At 34.8% G+C, this 21,810-nt stretch overlaps 1 protein-coding gene across 2 annotated transcripts; it reads right to left on the bottom strand.

The window, feature by feature from the left end:
• Nucleotides 1–862: 862 nt before the first annotated feature.
• LOC149805095 (endoglucanase-like) lies at nt 863–21,315 on the bottom strand. 2 transcript variants are annotated; one of them, XM_089935852.1, is made up of 3 exons: nt 21,185–21,315; nt 1,944–2,192; nt 863–1,208 (listed from the first exon to the last, which is right to left on the bottom strand). In XM_089935852.1, the coding sequence occupies exons 1-3, from the start codon at nt 21,228–21,230 to the stop codon at nt 886–888; spliced, it is 618 nt and encodes a 205-aa protein (XP_089791978.1). In that variant the 5' UTR covers nt 21,231–21,315; the 3' UTR covers nt 863–885. The 2 variants fall into 2 exon arrangements, with proteins under 2 accessions (XP_089791978.1, XP_089791970.1); XM_089935844.1 differs by lacking the exons at nt 863–1,208; nt 1,944–2,192 and adding exons at nt 12,984–13,379; nt 15,149–15,397 and having other exon boundaries at nt 21,185–21,247.
• Between the last annotated feature and the right edge of the window lie 495 nt (nt 21,316–21,810).

Genomic DNA, 21,810 nt, shown 5'->3' with positions numbered 1-21,810 from the left:
AAGTCTGCAGATATGTTTCTTGGTCATTGCTGCAAAAGAGCCACTACGCGATGGTCTTACTCTTAATTGTGATTTAGACTGAAATAAAAACAACCAGTACACAGGACGTCGCAGCAACGAAAGGCGGCTCTGAGCGCGGTGTACTTTGTCACTTATGGATGGAAGGTATGTATAAATTATATGAACACAACATCGTTGATAGAGGATGGTGGTGTTTTGCGACAGTGACGCAAAGACCAATGCTGCAATCACTCCAAAACAGAGGTATGGACCGAATAATGATCTTTAATACCAACCATCCCTCGGATTTGGTGACTGAGCATTATACTGACACCCTCAAATGTGCTTTTCGTCTGCAGTGTTGTTGTTAACAGAGTGAATCCCACAATGAAGTCATACATATATTACAAGTACACTGAATATTTGAATACATTACGTATAATGGGTGTGTTTATTCAACAGGTATCCCCGAATTTTGTTGATATTTCTGTTTTGGGTTGCTGGATGCGTACGTACTTTTAGACTGATTTAAAAAAATAGTACATTTCTTTCTTTATAAATTTATTTTGATAGGAGTTTTAGAATTTTACGTTTAAAATTTAGTTTTAGGGTTTAGTGAGGCGATAAATTTGCCAGCATCAATGTATAAAGCCTCGTCTTAATTGGTTATGAAGTGTTTACATAACATTAAAGAGCGCCAAAACCCATCAGTTAACCTCGTTTATCCATTACCATTTTATACGGTAACACCCCACAGTCAACGATTTGGGAAAAACGAAACATTCTGGTGTATTTGATATTGGACTAGGATGAGTAGATATCAGATTCCTAAGCTGGTTTAGTAAAAATAAAGTCATTAATATAATTTTCCAATTAATTTATTTCTTATTTTCCTTGCTGACCACATTGACATTGGTGATACATGCCATTACTTGGGGTTCTTGAGTCCTGATTATGCGCTTGGTCACAGTTGACTTCCTCATACGTCACTTCCGGGTTATGGTCTCTCCAGCCGATTGATCTAATCTGCCCAGCTCCATCCTCTAGATCAAAGTGCGCATGGTAGCCATAATTGTTGAGGTAACCATTGCGACTGTCCTGGCTACACCAGCTGAGGTTAGGGTACTCATTAGGACATAAGTTACTCACCATGAAAACATGGGACTGGCCTGCTGCGACGGAACTGCCTTGCCCAGGTACAAAGCCACCTACAAGCAAATAAAACAATTAGAGTTAATCTTGTCTAATCAGAGCACTTAATGGACAAAAATGTCTTGTAATGCAGTAACATTTTCCTACACAGAGACCTAATTTTGTGTCATATCGGCTGCTAGTTTGGGTTTAAAATAAATTTCCTTTGTCTCAGTTTGGGCCACGATATGTAGCCAGTCTGCATGGGACGATGGGTATTTTGAAGTGTTAAGGTCTTAGTTGAAGTAGAACAGTCTTAGTTGGAATAGAACAGGATACTGTCTTAATATGTAAAGGAGTGAAAATATTCAGCATTTATCAATCTCCAGAGTCGTCAAACTTCGAATTTGCAAGGTTTCATCGTATACATTAGTTTTTCTCGTCGAATTGAGATATTCTCTGTAGAAGATTGAAAACTCCTTTTGACTTGTTTTCAATGAGTGCAAAGATTTTTTATCTACTTGAAAGGCCATTGATTGCAAGCCCTTCAGTTGTATTATCTGATTAATTCACATATCTTGAGTTCTGTTGATTCGGAATACTTAGAATTGCAATGTTCGAAGTGTTCGTATTCATAGACGAATCGCTGGGTGGGTCTATGGGTAAATGAAAGGATGGTAGGTTGGCTTGATGGAGAAAAACATCGTGAATGTACCAAGGGATACACTATCTGGTGGATGACAGAATAGACCGATTTCAAGCTGTATTGAGTGCATGTTTGGATATATGTATGTGTGCATGTACAAACATACCAGTTGTGGTCAGTTTCACGCATTTTCCACACATTTGTCCACACCAAGCTTTACTCGGATTGCCGTCAAACATATTCTGACTGGCAGCTGCCACAAACCCAGAGTGATTCCAGTCAAACTGGCTATCGCCATTTGCCGGACCACATCCGCACGCTCCCTTGTGGCCGTCAATGTACCAGGTCGTGCTGGCACACATTTTTCCATTATACATTCGAGGATTTCCTGTACATTTCTGCTCTGCCTTGCAGCCTGTATATAAAAAAAAGTTATCAAAAATACATTATATTAGTAGAGATTCATTTCTGTCATCTTACCATGTGCACGTGCTTTAAGTTATAAACACATCTAAATTTCGTGACGGATCTATAGTAATGCTGGGATTTTGGCTAGATTAACTTGTTTGATAAGAAGTGCGAATTAAAGGTGCTGCCCTTTGAAAATCAGCTGAATATTCTTTGAGAAAATTGGGAAGTCTAACTCGTCACATTATAAAGACAAATTTTAAGTCATCGGAGGTAGACTAGTCGCGTGCCTTTATCCAGTGCTTAGTAAAACATATACAACATTGAAGAACCGGACGATGTGGAATAAAATCCACGTATCAGATGATGAAACAGGCAGTGCGTGTGGTTTTACATAACTAAGGCACCTTATGTTTTACATACTGAAATGCATAGCTGGTGATCAGTGACCTACACCAGTATATAATAGCACATATCACATATAAACATACATGTAAAAGTCATAAATATTAAATTCTCGCAAATGTTTGACACTAAATACGTTATATTTGTTGATAACATTACTCTACAAGGAACTAGTTCTCAATAGGTTCTAAAAATTATTAGGTTTATATAAATGAATACATGAAAATGTTGATAATTGCTGATATGAATAAAATGCAACTCAGTTAAAACAATTCATTGTACTGAAAAATGTAATTTTGTTACTAAAGTACCATGATGAAAACATCCATATACACTTAAATAAGATATAGCCTAGTACGTTTTGGAATTGTTTTTGAAAAGTGACACTAAGTACACTTATTGCTTGTACAGTCTAGAGCTATATGAAACATTATCAAAAAAATTAAGGTTACTATTGGCATAACCATTTCAATTACGCATGCCCAAGGTGAAATGAATTGTGTAGGAAACATTGGATTCAGAAATTAGGAACAAAACTATTAATAATTGTTTCATTATGTAAAAGTTACAGTTCATATTAGATTTAAAAAGCCGTGGAGTCTCTTGACAACATGCGATATTAAGTTAATTCATATTCTGATAATGTTTCGATTTTGCATGACTTTTGTTTTAAAAAGAATGTGATAACACATCAAAGAAAGCGTTTCTCTTACAACAAGGTAATTCCTACCCGTCACATTTCAGCAGAGTTATGTCTCTTAGGTATTTTTACAGATTGTTATTGGCCTATAAGTTACGATGTTTTTCAAAACCGATCACTTCTATGTATGCATTATGGCATTGCAGACTAAATGCCAGATTTACTTTCCTCCGAAAATGAAGAGCTTGTTATCTTACAAAAGCTACGCACCTCTCCAACAGTTTGCACGTGTTTTTCCAAGTCCGTTACAGACTATGTCGCCATCAATATAAACATGACAATTCTAGATTATTATCACGTTAATCAAACGTTGAAAATATATAGGGAATCTTTCATCACGAACGGCATAACCTTATATTGGTAAAGTCCATCTGGAGTTACGAATGCCGAAATTTTCTTTGTACTGACCGGAAGTTTAGTTTGACAGAATTCCTTCAAAAGGTCACACTCGGTGACATTTTGCACTTCTGATTGGATTTTCCTACGATTACACGAGTATGACAATATCTACAGTATTTAGAAACACCAATTTTTATTTTCGGCCAAAACAAGATTTAAGATTTTGTGACAAGTCTTATTGACTCCTAAATGACCAGACAACGGAGTTGCAGAGGCAAGGCTCAGAATTCCCTCTCAATTTGACTTCGGAACAACACTTTCACTGATCACTCATCATCAACCGGAATCATAGGTGTCTCCATCCATTTCCTTATAAGGACTTAATTTTTCATAAAATAACAAGTTGATACTGGTGTGGTTTCAGGTTTGCTAAGAACCCTCTGAAATAAACAGGAGATCTCATGATATTTTTCCTGTGAAGCAACTAGTGATTGAAATGCAAGACCATAGTTAAAATCAAGAAAATGCGAATTGAGAATTATGTCTTGTCATTATGACGAATACCTCTTGATTCATACATACTAGGAGCAAATGTGGCCTCATTAAAAGACTCATCCATAAATGTATCAGCTAAAGGAATAATTTTCTGATCAACTTCATTCGCAAGAGATTTATTTGGCATAGCTCTGGTAACTGCACAAGCTGCATATAAATCAAGGATTTCAATTTCAGTATGATCATCTGTTTGATTCATATAAGGCTTGTTAGTTACAAGTGGATTAAGCACAACCTTATGCCCAGCTAGGTCATTGCCTATTACGAAATGAACACCCTGAGTGGGCAATTAGGACATCGCTCGTATAGGCACAGATCCTGAGACTAAGTCTGATCAGATTTAACACAACCTGTAGGAACATTAACAAATCCCTACTATACTCCCTGAATAGGAAGAATTTCACTAGAAGTAGACTTCTCTGAAAAGTCAAAGGTATCAACAATACAAGATTTTGAGAAGCCCCTGTGTCTCTTAACATTTTAATAGCAATAGGCTTATCACCAAAAGTGATACAATACCTTTATACATGAATGGTTAGTAATTCTCCATAATAAGATCTGACTGGACTTGCTGGACCCTGCAAATGTAGTTTTCAATACACGACTGTGACCGTAACCTCTTAGAAGCAAGAGCATTTGGAACATCTATGTCTTTACTCTGCTGCCTAAATTTCAACATGTAGCAATCGTATATAAATGTGCCATTTCTTCTTAGAATAAGAGCAATGGGGAAGATATAATGATTTATGATTAGTCTTATCAGAAACTTGATTTCTAATAGTTATACCAGTTTTGGGATTTGGAAGTACTCACGTGAGACGGAAATGCTTCTCTTTTTAACAAAAACCTTCTGAGAGGAATCTTTATTTACAAATGAAACCTTGTGAATCAAGGAATAATCGTCAGCGGTACTATTTGCATATTCTAAAGATTTAACCTTTTTCTCATCAAGGTAGGTTCAGACGCCACTATTGCCGCAATTCTTTTATTTCAACAATCAATATAAGTTGCTTAAGGTTATCATGTAAAACTTTCTGTCTTCATACTATCTATTAAATAGTTGTTATTTTTCCCACCCGAACTCAATATGAGTCTGAATAGTTTCTTTTCTATCATTTCTACGCCTTAGACGATAGGTCTCAGGCACCAACTCATAACCTTCAAAATGCATTATCATTATCATCACTTTGATCTGATTCGGAATTTCAGAAGAAATTTGAATGCTGTTGTTTCAAATCAGGAAAAGTCTTTTTAAAACCCTCTCTTTTTGGTGGCAAGTACTAAGATCGATACAAAAGGAGCTAGATTTTACAGATCCAGCAGTGCAACTACTCATTCTACGTACTAATTTCAGACAAATGAAATTGTTCCTTAAAAATGTGTTGGGTTTGTGTGGGGCTAATTTTTTTAGACAAAAGTAAATCTAACTCAACACATTTGGTTTAGGGTGACCGTTCACCGAGGATAGAACGATCATCTTTCGTGGAAAGACTGAGTCATGGTGATCTCAAGCGGAACAGACGACAACAGAACAGTCGTTATGATATGGGCCTATTAGCCACTCTCTCCTTCCTATGTTTATATTTTTTTCTCCTCTACCTGCTTTTAAAATTTTTATTCTTCTTTATGCCTGTCGGATGATGACTAGAAAGTATCATTTGGCGTTTCTTTTATGTTTTTGTTGCTTGATGCAATGATCAACATATTTAACAATCCATACGTATTTCTAAACTTGGTTAAAAATGAAACGGAAAATACCAGTCCACTCGTGTCAACACTTTGTTAAAATGATAACTGAAACGTCGGTAAATGTTGAAGAGTCCTTCTTATTGTGTTTGCCATGAATTAGTCGGTAATACACGGAAACCTGTTATCTAAAAAAAAAAGGAAGTCGTAAGTCACGCGAGACAATCCAATAGGTTTCTGTATACTTTATAATTAAGGAATGTAGTAAATTGTCTCCCGTTGCTGACTTCGCTGGAGCTACTGAGCAAATCATAAATCTAGAGGTGGCAAATTACTAGTTTCTTTAGAAATTGAGAAATACATTGACACTTTATAGCATCGGGATTATAGTTCCCGAGAAAATTTTTAAAGCTGCTCTGCAGTTGTTAGTATGGTCATTCTTAGACGATCAAGTTAGACATTAAAATCTGTTTGGGATAATATTGTACTTTAAAAATATGAAGCTCAAAACAGGATTTTCTATTTTAAAAAAATACTCTGTGTTTGTGAATGTGGTTTTTTTAAAACTTGTTTATCATATCAAACAATTTAATATTAAAATAATGTCACAACTTGTTGGAATGAATGATAATAATAATAATAATAATAATAATAATAAAGTATTAAAGTAAATAACCCGGATGCTTCATATTTATATCAATGCAAATTTACCAAGCCATGCTGACAAGATTTTATAGTGCTTAAAATCGTATCGTGTGACTTTTAGTTATAAGTTAATAAGACCTGGCAGTGCCACTATCGTAACAGCTCAATACCACGACACAGTTGTCAATGAATTCATAGCGGAACTAATTATCTATTCTGTATGTTGTGTGTTGTGACAATGTTTTGTACACGACGGTCAAATTATTGTGTTGGTACTTTTTCCTTGAAATCAGTAATTATTTCTATTTGTAACGAATAAGAATTGAACTTTATATTTTCAGCATTCATAAAGCGAGAAAATCTATTACACGTAATATATTTGCGTCCTTAATTTTTTTTTTTTTTACTGCTGTTCATATGTGAATAATCAATTGCATGACTTCAAGAATTACGTCAAATATGAAGTTCAGTTCTTCAATGCTGTTTGCGATGTCAGTAGCAATGTAACCAAGACAAGACAAAGATATAATAATAACAGTATAGAAAAAGAAAAAAGCAAGAAAGATACTAGATACTACTACTAATAGGAAAATAATAATAATAATAATAATAATAATAATAATAATAATAATAATAAGTAAATAAATAAATATCATGCAGAGATATACATTTCAAATTTCATCTGCACTAAAAATTAGTTGCCTTGTGTGCTCTGGTCAATTTCTAACCAGAAATCAACAAGATACCGAAAATTGCCAACAGGAACATTGTAAACTATCTAATCTCCAGTTGGAACGGCTTTGAAGTTGTGTCTGGGGGTATTTTGATAAGATAGGACGGTCTACTTATAATAGAGATAATTGTATTCGTGCCTTAAATGTTAAAATCAAATCATCCCATATGCCCACTCTCACGCTTTGAGACCCAAAAATCGTGACGCATTTTATTGTGAATTAAATGGATGGGTATTTATCGAAGTGTACTTTTTACTTACTCACTCGTGCAGGTAAAACTGATTACAAAAGTGAGTAGTAAAACGTTTCCAAAATCACACCGAAAAAAAGACAAGGTGAGAACCATATGGTAATGAGTCAGTTCTGCGCAAATTGAGAAAAGGACACATCTGTTTATTTTTATTTGATAAACAATATTTTTGTAAGGACTACCAAGAGATGCCATTTTGAGAAATCGGTAGGAGGTATTACAGGTAAACTTCATAATCGATATTTTTGTGCAAGTTTTTATATTTGGATGATGATATTTGAACTGAGAAAAATCATTCAATATTCCATTAAACTTTTCAGCTAAACAACCTGTACGTGGTAGTTATTCTTGAGCCCAATTTTTTAGTAAAGAGTTTCTAAATTGCAGTATTTAAAAAAGAAAGAAACAAAGGTGCTTTAATCAATACCTGCAACTTGATTAAATAGTGCAACCAAATGGCATTACAACAAATACAAATCAATCCGTCTGAAAACGGTCTGATTATCGTAGACTACAAATTTATCATGAAGTCGACCACGATTTAGTCGACTAAAATTAATTATCCATGACCATCTGAAAATTAATAACAGAGAGGAATCTAACATTTCTGCTATCTCGAGATTTAAAAGTATATTCCAATCTTAAAACAAAATGATGCTTTAGCAATATGAAGTTCACATGTTGCGTGTCCAGATATTATTTAATACATCGAAGTTACTTTTGTCTCAGTTTTATTCTATGCCAATTTTAAGGACACGTGCTCGGATTTTAGCACTAATTGATAACGACGTGCAGTTGATAATTATTGCATGACTTTAATGCATCATTAAAGTTTTAAGTGGTAATATAAATGTTCAGTTATTCATCTACTGAAGAATGGTTAATCAATAGAAGACATTTTGATCACGTGCATGTTGAGAACAAGTTTTGGCATGGACCTGGAGCGCCAGAAAGTATGCAGTATGTAATAGCTGAAAAATAAATTTAATCCAACAAGTCAAGCATTGTTACCTACCCCCAGATACTTCTATGTGCTATAATTTTTTACGGGTTCACTGATAGATTATCTTCACTCGTTGTGTTTGTAACTGCAGATCTCCGTCATGAACTGTAATGTCTACCAACAGCTGAGTACAAAGCACCTTGTCTCTTTGAAAGTTAAAGAGTGCCCAGCGAAGTATTTTCAAATTACGATTGGATAATGCTGTGTGCTCTTTTCACGTATTAATGAAATATTTCATGGTGTTCGAGTCCAATTTTTCAAAAGAAAATAGACTGTCCCTTCACAGTGCATACATTGGATACAGATGGATGCGAATTACAAGTTTTATCGTGCAGATAGCTTACAATGACATAGTTAATGTGCGGATAGCTTACAATGGCATAGTTCATGTGCGGATAGCTTACAATGGCATAGTTCATGTGCGGATAACTTACAATGACATAGTTCATGTGCGGATAACTTACAATGGCATAGTTCATGTGCGGATAACTTACAATGGCATAGTTCATGTGCGGATAGCTTACAGATAGCACAGTTCATTAGCGGATGGTTTACAATTAGCATAATTAATTTGAGGATGCTTTACCGATCTCATAGTTCATGTGAGGTTGGCTTACAGTTCATAGGCGAATATACTATGTATCGTATACTTTATGGGCTGGTAGTTTCCTAGTAGAAAAAACAAGCTGACTGAATCTCTCTTTTTGGAGCAGTTTCCGAATCTCCTGGAGTATGGAAGTTCAAAAGGTGGCAACCTGATTATTCTTGGAGATTTCAACTTTCATTTTGACTGTCCCGGAAACCCAGACACATAAAAACTCCTAGATTCTATTAATGTTTTCAACCTCAAACAGTCAGTTAACCAACCCACCCATAAACATGGTCACATTTTAGTCTGGATTCTTCATAGACCTGATGATAACATTCTACGGTCCTCCTTGCTATCCCATGAACTTGCATCAGATCACCTCTGCATTATCTGCCATCTTGACGTATCAGTCCCTAACCCTCCACCTTTATCTGCTACTAAGAGAAACCTCTGTATGATAAACAGAACCAAACTAATGCATGACATCCAAGCAAACCTAACAACTTGCTTACCTCCTACAGCAGAACAACTCGATAACTGCCCGCGTTGATTGCTCGACAAACATACCCCAGCTATCAAGTGCAGAATATCAATTCAAAAGTGTTCTCCATGGTATAGCAGTGTTAGGGACCAGCTTCGCACTGCTAAAAGAGACCGCCGTAAAGCTGAAAGGCTTTGGTTTTCCACCAGACTCACTATTCATAAGCAAATATATGAAGCCGCTAAGAAGAATGTCACAAATATAGTCCATGCAGCGAAATCAGCCCACTACACTACTAAGATCATGGAAAGTTCCAGCTGCAAAGAGTTCTTCGAGATCACTAACAAGGTAATGTCAAGGAACAAATCTACACCATTTCCAACTACCTTCTCTCCAGTCGACCTTCCGGATATGCTTGCAAATTTCTTCCGTGACAAAGTACAAACCATTAGAGATAAGCTTGACAACACAGTTTCACTTGACTCGTCGTCACAATACAGTTGGGCTACAGAATTTCAGCGGCAACCATTAGCAGCATTTGAACCTGTCTCTATGGATTTCGTACCTACAATCCTGATGAAGAGTGCACCAAAGTCATGTGAACTTGATCCAATTCCAACATCACTGCTGCTTGAGTGCTTAGATCCAGTATTGCCTTCACTAACTGATGTTATTAATACCTCTCTCTCATCCGGGGAATTCCCATCATTTTTCAAAACTGCCATTGTAAAGCCTCTGCTGAACAAACCAACACTAGACCATAACGATTTAAAGAACTACCGCCCAGCTTCTAATCTCCCATTCATATAAAAATATCTTAGAAAAGGTTGTTCTATCCCAGCTTGTATCTCATCTGAATTCAAACAGTCTTTTTAGCAATGTACAATCTGCATATCACCCTTGCCACAGTACTGAAACTGCTCTTATAAAAGTAGTTAATGACATTCTCTCTGCTTTGGATAGCGGACAGATTGCAGTCCTCACCCTCTTTGATTTGTCTGCAGCATTTGACACAATAGACCATGATATATTACTTCACCGTCTCCAGCATGTATTTGGCATTCATGATACAGCCTTACTGTGGTTCAAGTCCTACTTGGTCAACAGGACACAAATTGTATGGGCAAATGGAATACACTCCAGCCCAGTTGATCTATGTTGTGGTGTTCCACAGGGGTTTGTTCTTGGACCTGTTCTCTTCCTTCTTTACACTCAGCCGCTCTCAAGATTCATAGATCATCATCCAGTGTCTCACCAATTGTACGCTGATGACACCCAAATATACAAATCTAGCCACCCAACTGAAGTTGATGCTACCATCCAAGGTGTAGAGAGGTGCATTTCTGATGTGAAATGATGGCTGATATGGAACAAGCTGCAGAGGAATGATGATAAAACTGAGACCATACCGATTACAACACAAAGACTTTCTCATTCACATCCTTTACCTCAAACAATAAATATCAGCAACACCAACATTAAATTCACACAATATGTACGAAACTGAGGTGTTACTCTGGACAGTACTCTCACATTGCATCAACATGTCATGAACTTATGCAAGGTTGCATATCTGAAGTTGAGACGCATCAGCTCCATTCGCAAATATATTTCAGTTGATGGCACTAAAACACTTGTGTGTTCATTAGTACTTTCAAGACTGGACTATTGTAACTCAATTCTGTCTGGTTCATCTCAATATCTACTCCAAAAACTTCAAAAAGTTAAAAACACAGCTGCTCGGATCATACTTAGAGTACCACGATCAAAGCACACCTCCCCGCTGCTCTGTACCCTACACTGGCTATCCATTCGATCCCGAATCAAACACAAAATTTGTTCTCTGTGCTACGTTTCACTGATGGACTCTAGTCCAACATACCTATCCGACCTCACCCATGTGTACACACCAGCAAGATACTTACGGTCCTATTCTGACAATCGTATAGTCATTATTCCCACTATGAAAACAAAGTCATATGGACAGCGTTCTTTTGCATACCAGGCCCAGTAACGTGGAATGAACTTAGACGCAATGACACAGTGATCACATTCAAGAGTGCTCTCAAAACTCATTTAATTTGATTGCAAGAACAAACTTAAATCCCTAATAATGTTTCCTACCTTAAATATTCTCAGCATGTTTATTATGTTTTCTAATTGTATGGTGTTTGTGTTTGTAATCATATCATTATATGTTTTTTATGTTATAGGTGTTGTCTAATGTTGTAAAGCGCTTAGAGCTTCTAAAGATTAGGCGCTATACAAAGTCATTATTATTATTATTGTTAACAGATCGCACACTTTCATGCCCAAGTGGTTTACAGATCGCAAATTTCATGCATTCCTGTTATCGCTCACCAATCACCTGTATTCTTTTGCTTAATTGATGGATCCTCTTTTGTTCAGAATATGGGACAAGGTTCTCAATTCAAACTAAAACAAGATTAAAAAAAAAAACATTTTCTTATCTACAGTATCACCAAATACTGTCCTGAGGGTAAAATCACTATTCTTGCAGATGAATACACATCTAATAAACTGCTAACGTTTAAAAAAAAACACTATATTTAATGAATTTTGTGTTACGTTTTTTATAAAATATTTTCTTGTTCAGTTCTCTTATAAGTAACGTATCTTTGACCTATGGATGGATGGATGAATGAAATATGTATAGGGTTTAATAGCACTAGCTATAAAGTGTCAAGCACATTTTAGATGTCAAAAATGGTAACATCCACAATCCTTGCCACAGGCACCCAGAAAGAGAAACACTCAACACTGAGCTAAAGAAAAAAACTTTTATGTATAAAGATGAAGCAAAAACGTCCAGAACAAAGCATTCCCCAAAAAATCAAAATGGGTAATATTCCTAAAATACAATGTCAAAACGTTTTTGTTTAAAAAATATAAACCGCATTATTTTAAAAAGTTCAAGACATTGTCAGTTGGTACACCATCACGGCTTTTTGCAGTCCATGATACGTATGAGGCGGCATCGCACATATTCTACATTCTCGATCCGCGAGGGAAAGTGTGGAAAAAGAAAACGCGGTTTGTTTTTCTTTTTACCCCTTTCTCTATTTAGAAACAACATGACCTTTCTATCCATAACACAGTTTGCATATAAATGCAGCATCTGAACAGAACATGCACATGCGTATAATTCAGGACATCTACATCCAGTAGAATCTTTAAAAATTGCCGGAATATATGAACCATTTTGTGGTGAAATCTGGAAAGTGAACGGGAAAAAGCATATTTTTTTACAGAGTTTCTATAAATAATTAAACAATTCATATTATTTTCCGACTTCCGAACTACTTTCATTTGTATGTGGAATGCTCTTTAGGCGACAAAACAAGCGAGGGGTATAACAGAAATTAAAGAATGAAGACACAAATACAAGGATTATGCTATTAGTTTTATCTCAGTTTATTAAGATTAGTAGTAAAATCATTATAACAGCAGAAACCTTTGACTACTTTTTCCTGCCATGACCACTATGAGCGCACTCGCATTGATGGTAATTGCTGGGACTCGGCGTCTTGTGATCAGCTTGATGTGCATGTGCACAGTCTACGACCTCATACGTCACTTCCGGGTTGTCCCAGTGTAAGGTTTGGGTTATCTGATGAACTCCATTTTCTAGATCAAAATGGACTGCGTATCCGAATTTATTTACCGGATGAGAAGACGTCTGGGCACACCAGTCAAGGTTTGGAGCTACATCGGGGCACAGGTCAACGATCATGAATACATGAGATTGACCCTCGGGAGTGTGACTACCATCGGAAGGAAAACCACCTGCAAAGAATTAATCAATCAGTGAATGAACTGTTAAGATTTCTAACTTGTAAAATCTATTGATGATGATGATATTCTTTTATTCCTCCATTTTCTGAAGATTTTAGGACAAAAAAAGAAATGCAATTAAATACATAGAATCACAAAAATAGTGGATTCGTTACTTATTAAATTTTTCCAATAGCAAACGAATAAATAAATTAAAATCATTACTAAACTATATATATATGGTAGATAGTCTGATGATATTTATCCATGCCTCAAATTCTAAACGTTGTTATATATCATTTAAACCACCAAGTAGTATAATCAGTTTAACGTCATCGATCTGATCATAGAAATCACGGTAAATCACTGGAGGCATATACGAAAATAGACTTTCTATCAAGTGGTTTCTGTCGTCTAAAGTTAAGGCACAATTCATCGAAATGTGCAAAATACGGTCACGACTCGTTTTGCCACATAGGGGACACAGTCCAGGTCATGCTTGCATTCCTCCAATACGAAATAATGTCCCATATTCCATTTTTCTGCTTGAGTCAGTGTAAGCTATTTTCCATAGATGATGCATTTTTAGTCCTGGATTAATTTGTAAAAATCTATCGAATCCTTCTGATGGATTTCTGATACTCATTTCATGTTTTCTCTCCTCAGATATCTGTATTCTTGTCCCAATTAAGTTTTTCCATGTTATTTTGTCTAGACATTTTCCAGTGAAAATAAAGTCGTTGAGTTAGTCTTCTAAATGATACTTTTTGAGTACAGTATTTATATCATATATAAAAAAGTTGTAGCTATGTTGGGGGTCAAAAATCAAATTTCGAACAGCCCAGTGAATGAACTGTTAAGATTTCCAACTTGAAGAATCTACTGAGAGAGAGAGAGAGAGAGAGAGAGAGAGAGAGAGAGAGTTTCAAATCTGCATCAGAATCGGTTATTTAAATATTTTAATTCACGAATACTAGATACCAGTTTTACTTATATTTATTATGCTTCGAGTTTTTATTTTGTTCATTTAATTCTTTTTAAGCATAAAATGTTATTGCTGAACAAACTCATAAATTGTAGCGGTCCGTTTTGTTTGTATCTTATAAAACGAAAATCACCAGCTCACGCTTTATTTGACCAGACCAGTCCATCTGCCATTTTGCATTGTTATTGGAACCGAAACAGTGATTAGACATACGTTTGGGCAGAAATTTGTGGTCTTACTGTAAACTCATTACCGTCTGGTATAATATCCAAACACTAATAAAAGATGTGATTTTAACTTTAAATGTGAACGCTCCGATTTAATTAGGATATATAAATTTTGTTTGTTTTAGCCCGTGGGAAGACATTGGCTTTTCAATGATAATGAAATTTAACAAGACAGACCTCAGTAAGTAATTTAGAAGGTATGTTGATTCTTTGTAACCACAGTTTCGTGATAATGTTAAGATACATGAAAAGAGATATTGTTTAATGAGTCTTACTGGAGATTATTGTGCATTATCCTGAAAGAACCACTTCACAAAACTTAATATATTTTACATATCTATAATTGCAGTTCTAAGTAGGATCATTAAAGACTGTAGAAATTATTGAACATGACCAATGACGCTAATTGACATCTGCCCTGCATGCTCTGCGAATGCCAAAATCCATTATAAAAGCTTCACACCTACAGTACATACAGTATCAAAAACCTGTTGAAAACTAAGCCGGACAAGGCAAATAAGTCTTCTCACCATAACCAGAAAGAGTGAACGTAAGATACAACAACCTACCGGTGGTGGTAAGGTTGACACAAATACCACACTTTTCACCGCACCAGTGCTTGTTATGGCTGTCAAAAAAATGTTGGTTGACGGCAGCTGTCCAACTAGATTTGCTCCAGTCAAATTGCTTGTCGCTTTGGCCATCGCCGCATCCACATGCTCCTTGCATTCCATCGTGGTAGTTTGTGGTAGACGCGCATGGCTTACCGTTGTACGTTCTCGGAGATCCGTGACATTTTTGGACACCCTGGACAAAAGCTTGTTTGAAACACGGCACATGTTATAAGACAATGATTATTTGAATTCACGACACTGATGCATTATAATATTGTCGATAATGGTGCTATTCCAAAATAGCATGGACGTTTTGTCTCGAAGTTTTTTATTAATTGATTTTATTTTTCTTATTATACTCAGAATAGATTAAAAATCAGATAATGTAGTAATGACAAATGCGATATGCAAGGAAAACAAAAGGAACAGAAACACATACGCAACATATATTCTTTTTAGATACACATTCTTGATTATACAAACTCTAAGTGATATGGATGTTTGTGATCTAAAAATGTTTATCGCTTCTTTTTGACAAAACCCAAATGACAAGAATAATAAGAATTATTTCTAAAGCAAGAAGCTTATGCATGATTGTGCCCATTTTAAGAGAAATTGGGTCTCTTTTGTACTTAATAAAGATGTATATTGCCAACGTTTATATGTCCTTCAACAAATTTAGGTGCATACATTGGAGGATTTTCCTTATTAAATCTGCCGGTGAAAATATAATATTTATAACCAAAAAAGGAAAAAATGCAGAAAAAATATCCAACCAATTATATATTTCCTACAATATATCTTTTTTTTAATATTTAGAAAAAATGCTGTAAAATATTCTTTTAAATATTACAATCAAAAAACTTATGTTCTACTTATATTCTTTCTCTTAAAAAATTATGCGTGATCACATAATATGCCAATTGTTTGAATTTTCTTTCTTGCAATATTTGGCCTAACCGGTGTAAAAAATTTTGTTAAACAGTAGTAATAATTTGAAGTAATGTTACATTCAGAGAGGAGACGTTTCACAAATTTTACTCTTTACGCTTATGAAACGTTCATGTGTAATGATCTAATATGTTAATTATTTTCAATTCCTTCTCCTTAAATTCCAATTATTCTTTATTAAATATAGTTTTGTTGACAATATTTCATGACATCCCATTTTAATTTCTTAGTACTATTTTAACCCGTATTATACTGTACATGTAGTGAATGAGAAAATGTGTAATTATATGTAGCACTCCCTCATTGGCATGAGCTATTGGGATGGCAAGCATCATTCTTTCTTTTCTACCGCCACATTAAGATGAAATACGATTAAGTAATACTTCTTATTTTACGGTTGGATTTGGAAGTACTGAAAAAATATGCATAATTAAGGGCAAAATAAAAAATTTCACAATTAGAACATGACCAACTAATGAAAGAGAATTCATCTACTCCAGGTTGCCAATATTCTTTTTGCGGTCATTAATTTATACTCTAGTGTTGATTTCCACCACAAGGGGTAAATGTATTTCCACGATAAGGAGTAAGAAAATAATCGATTCCAGGGAATTTAAAAGTTACACCACGAATGGCCCAACTATAGATACGTTCTGTCATCAGAAAATTTATTTGTTGTCATTCCAAATAAAATTTGATTTCGTAATGCCCTAGTTAATGCTAGATGTTAGGAAAACATATTTATAATTATATATATAGATTTTTTTTAGGAAACGATGATGTTGACTAAGAAGAATTTTAAAAAAAATCATCGGTATATTGACCCAAACTGTATTCACTGGCGTGGACCACACCCCATTTATTTTACATCTGTTACTAAAGTCGCAACACTATTGAGACACAAATAAAGGGCATGGGGCTATTTTTAAAACCTTACGAAAGAATATATATATATATATAATTGATCATGCAACTTTGCGAGTTATTACACAACGGTTTGAACAACTTACTGAGTCGCCAAAGATAAAGGAAGATTGTAAACCTTGTGAATCTTTCCCCCGGCTGTACCTCTGAGTCGATTCAAATGTTTTTAATTTTCTTCAAAGTATATAATAATAACAAACCATATATGTAGTTAGTCATCTAGTTGGAGTATGACATCATATAGAAGCACGGTGTTTTCTTTGGTGTTACTGACAGAGATTACTCACCAAAACAGTACTTTCTAATGAAGGTAATTGGCTAGTAGCATTGGTTTTACTGTGACTCTGAATACATTGTAGGCTATGATATCCCGAGGAAACTGGAGCTACATGCTACTTAGGACATATTTAGGAAGACGATTTTGGCTGACCTAGGTGGGTATGGAACCCACAACCCATGGGATAGGAGTCCGATGCTCCTCCATCGAACCTATCGTGGATCCTAGGTTAATGATGAAAAATTCTGAGAAAGGGTATTTCTAATATACTGAATGAAATAAATATGGAAAATAGAAATATAAAAAATACACGTTTGAACTTCCATTTCTGATCCATCGTCTAAAAGCTGTACAGAATAAAACACGACTTTTTAAAATCGAAAATTTTATTTAATACACCGATGATTTTATCCACCCAGTATTTGTGGAATATTCGGAGATCATGTAAAGGATTCAGGACCATTCGTTGAAAATAACCTAACTATATATGACCATATTTTCAGAGCCACCTCACTAACTTCCATAACTTCCATAACTACAAAAGACTTATAAAATTGGTACTAGCAGCTGTCTCGCTAGGCGCTCAGCATTAAGAGGAAAGTGTTAAGACTCGTCGGCTTGGTGTTAGGATAATATTACTGGGCGGGACATTTTACTACATGACTGCGGCATGATGACCCAGTTCTAGAAATCACTATAAACTGCCACACTGCAGACATTGAAGCAATAAGACTGAAAAAAGTGTTAAAGTTACTTTAAAATTCCAAACACACACACACACACACACACATCCATTACAAGCCAACATTACTGACCCCATTCCCCCCAACCTGCGTTAGTGCCTTGAACTTACTGTTCCAATAAGGGTAGAGAAAATAGTGTACAATGCTAAATATACATGCACGGAGTTTAGTTACATACATGTACTGGTGGAAAGAAAGTACGAGCATGAATATTACCAATTTAAAGTCAGTCTCATCTGTCGACTCTATATCTTTGTCGATCCTAAGGTACGTGATATACCAGCAAATACAATACTGAATTGTTAAATATGAAAATCTAAAAGTCAAAAAAGAATTTATTTTGCTACACCATGGGAAAAATCAAACAAAGTTATTTCGAGACAACTGAAAATCAGTTGCTTACAGTTTTGTCAAAGAGTTATGATTTTCTTTTTTTGAATACATTGAAACTTGCTGGGATTTCACTCATATCTTAGAGAGTCCTCCACTAATTGAGATTTTTGCAATATCTACTCACTGTATAGTTAGTGGTGATTTAATCTGGATATGACATTCATCTGGAATTAAATGATTGTACATCTCGAATCCATCATCAAAAAAACTAAACTGGAAAAACATTCTTTAAAAATTTAAAATTTGATTTAATCCACCAGTGACTTTATCCATCTTGCAGTTTTTGAATATTGCAAAATTACACAAACAATGTTGAACTATGTCGGTGAAAACATGCTAATTATATCTGACTAGCTTAAACCAAAAGCCACCATAACTAATTTCGCTCCTCCCCAGCCTCGGTTAGTGACTTGAACTTACCTTTCCAATAGGAATACATACAACAATGCATAATATTATAATGGAAATATTCATGGAAATAGTCAGGAAGTTTATTTATAGACACATGTGATTGGAAATAAGGTATGAAGATGACCAAATTAGGAGAAACTTAAAAAAAGTCATGGAAGATGCAGAGCCGGATCAAAGTCAAGTGTTGGGGGATGGGTTGAGTCCCAGAATTTCAAAAGGGACATGACTTTCCTCGAAAGGGCACAAAAGCAAATGTTTATGTGTCTGTTTACTCAGATGGTCAAATTTCAAGTGACAAGAGATTGTACGTTTGTGTGTGTACGTTTTCTTTAGCCTTGGGAGGGGTCAGGAAACCAGTGGATCCCCCTCCCCCCAATTCGGCCCTGAGACTCACTGCTATATGTTTCAAGGAAATTTATTAAATTTGTTATATAAAACACTATCTTAAAACTTTCTTGTGCACAAAATTAGGTTGCTTTCGTAATTTTAGTTCATTTTACAAATTGAAAACGAGCCACCAGTATAAAGGTAAAAAGGAATTGTTCATGAAAGCTACGTGGTCATGAGATAACTGTTGAAAGATATTGTCATTTAACTGATATTACAGTGATGCACATTTTTTTTAATACTAAAAGAAAAGAGAACAAGTATTTGCTTATAGGATATACGACTCTTTTATTTCAGGGTATGAACTTTTCAAACTTAATCTTTGATTAGCAATAATTGCTGATTTTAATATAATGTTTATAGACTTGCATTTAAGAGTCCATCAATATTAAGAATTGCTCCTACTTCAAAAACTAGTTTGACGGATTACAGATGGAAAATATTCCAATTTGCAAACAATCCACTATGGCATTTACTTATTAAGGAGATAAACCCAAATGCTAAGGGTTTTAGCTGATTTTACAAATTCACTAATTGGTCTAAATAAATAAATATATATATATATATATATATATATATATATATATATATATATATATATATATATATATATATATATATATATATACTGTCAATAAATTTAGCACCCACTGATAGACAATATGAAATCCTTAAAAAAGAAACTGCCTGCAGCACGCCAGACACCATTTTTACATATAGGAAGGTGACGGAGCGTAGGTAATGACATCGGCCTAATCATCTCAGAGAAGAGAAAAATTTATTCTGCTACTTACTGTGTAAAGAACATACTGTAAACTCGGGCACTCGTATATTCTAAATAATATATAGGCCGAACTTGACAACGTTTACGTAAAACATGCTTAGTTATATAAGACAATCCTGAGCTGGTACGTCATTTAAACGATGGTAGAAAATGCATTGAATATGACCCACGATCTAGGAAACCGTTGTCTGCAATTGGTCAGCATGACTACTGTAAAGCTGTAAAGGTGGTAATTAACGAAGATGCTCGATACACAGTGGAATAATTTTGTATTATTATGGGCAGTTATTTGTCAGCTGTTTTGAATAGAAAGAGGAATAATTTGAGCTCTGAAATGTTTGTGCAAGATGGGTCCTGCATTTGTTGACGGTTAATAAAAGACATACTCGGATTGAAATCTTCACACTACTTGCCAAATATAAAAAGGTGACCAGAGACTTTTGAATTAGAATGTTATGGATGATGAAGCATGGATTTACTTTTTAAAAGTATGTCGATAGAAAATAACAAATTTGTGATCGAAAAAATGGGGATTAACCACAAATCGCTCGAAAAGAGAACGTTTCTTTAGAAAATATACGTGACGTGATATTGATAACAATACTGTCTTCGAATCATTTGTACATGATGATATTTTGCAAGCTCTGAGTTCTCTAATTGTTATAAGTTAAAAGGAAATTGATTTGATTTGATACAAACAGTAATATATTTTGTTGAAAGTTTCTTCTGTAGAGAACTGAGTAATTTTCATAATTTTAAACTTTTTCAAAATAAAAGTCAAGCCACCAATATGAAGAAAACAAAACGGAATAGTTATTCAACTCCACATCGCTATGAAACGTAACGCAGAATGTCTGTTATCGTGATGCACATTTCCTGTACTGAATAAAAATGTAATTGTAGACTACAAAATATATGACTTTTATTTTAAAGTGCGAAAAGTTTTGATTTGAGTTGACATTTAAAGAACTGCTGATTCGCAAACGACGTTCACATGGATAGGTTTGAATTCTCTTAATATTAGATAAGAATAGCTCCTTACAAACTACATTAGTGAATTATAGACACCGAACATGCTGATACATTATAAATATATGATATAAAATAAGACATTTTCTTACCAGCCAAAGTGAAAATACAGATGGTTAGGTAGCCAATAAGATTCATCTTGAAACAGTGTCCTATCTTATCACGCTTTAGTTGATTTTATATACGTTACAGGGAGGGGCTTAAGGTTGACGTGACATCATGGACATACACGTGACAGATGAAACATGCCATGTATATATATATATATATATATATATATATATATATATATATATATATATATATATATATATATATATATATACACTGTACTACGCTCAGAAATAAGCTACCGGTTTGTTATATTTTTGTATATCAAAACTAGAAAACAAACAATGGACTTATTTTCAACACCACTGGCAAAAGAATAAACTTTTGCGGACCAAATGAAACTCTGTTGTTTATAGTTTTGGCAATTAAATATCAAGGGAACGTTTGATCTTTGTTAAGAGCATGCTGGGTTTTCAATGAGAATCTTATATTGTTCTCCTCTAGCGGAAGTCACTGTTTTATCAGTAGTGTCAAAATCTTTATCTGACAGTCTGCAAATAGTTTTTATTAAATATCAGTAAAGTCTTTTGTATTTAATTATTTATTCTTACAGAATGTTTCACTCATTCGCTGAAAAGGATTTAAAACAATGAAGATTTCAAGGTGA

This window comes from Sinohyriopsis cumingii, chromosome 2 (genome assembly GCF_028554795.1).
Source record: "Sinohyriopsis cumingii isolate HCF-2022 chromosome 2, ASM2855479v2, whole genome shotgun sequence".
NCBI lineage: Eukaryota > Metazoa > Mollusca > Bivalvia > Unionida > Unionidae > Sinohyriopsis > Sinohyriopsis cumingii.
Note: the sequence above shows the minus strand (reverse complement) of the source record. Positions and strands in the feature narration are given on the sequence as shown.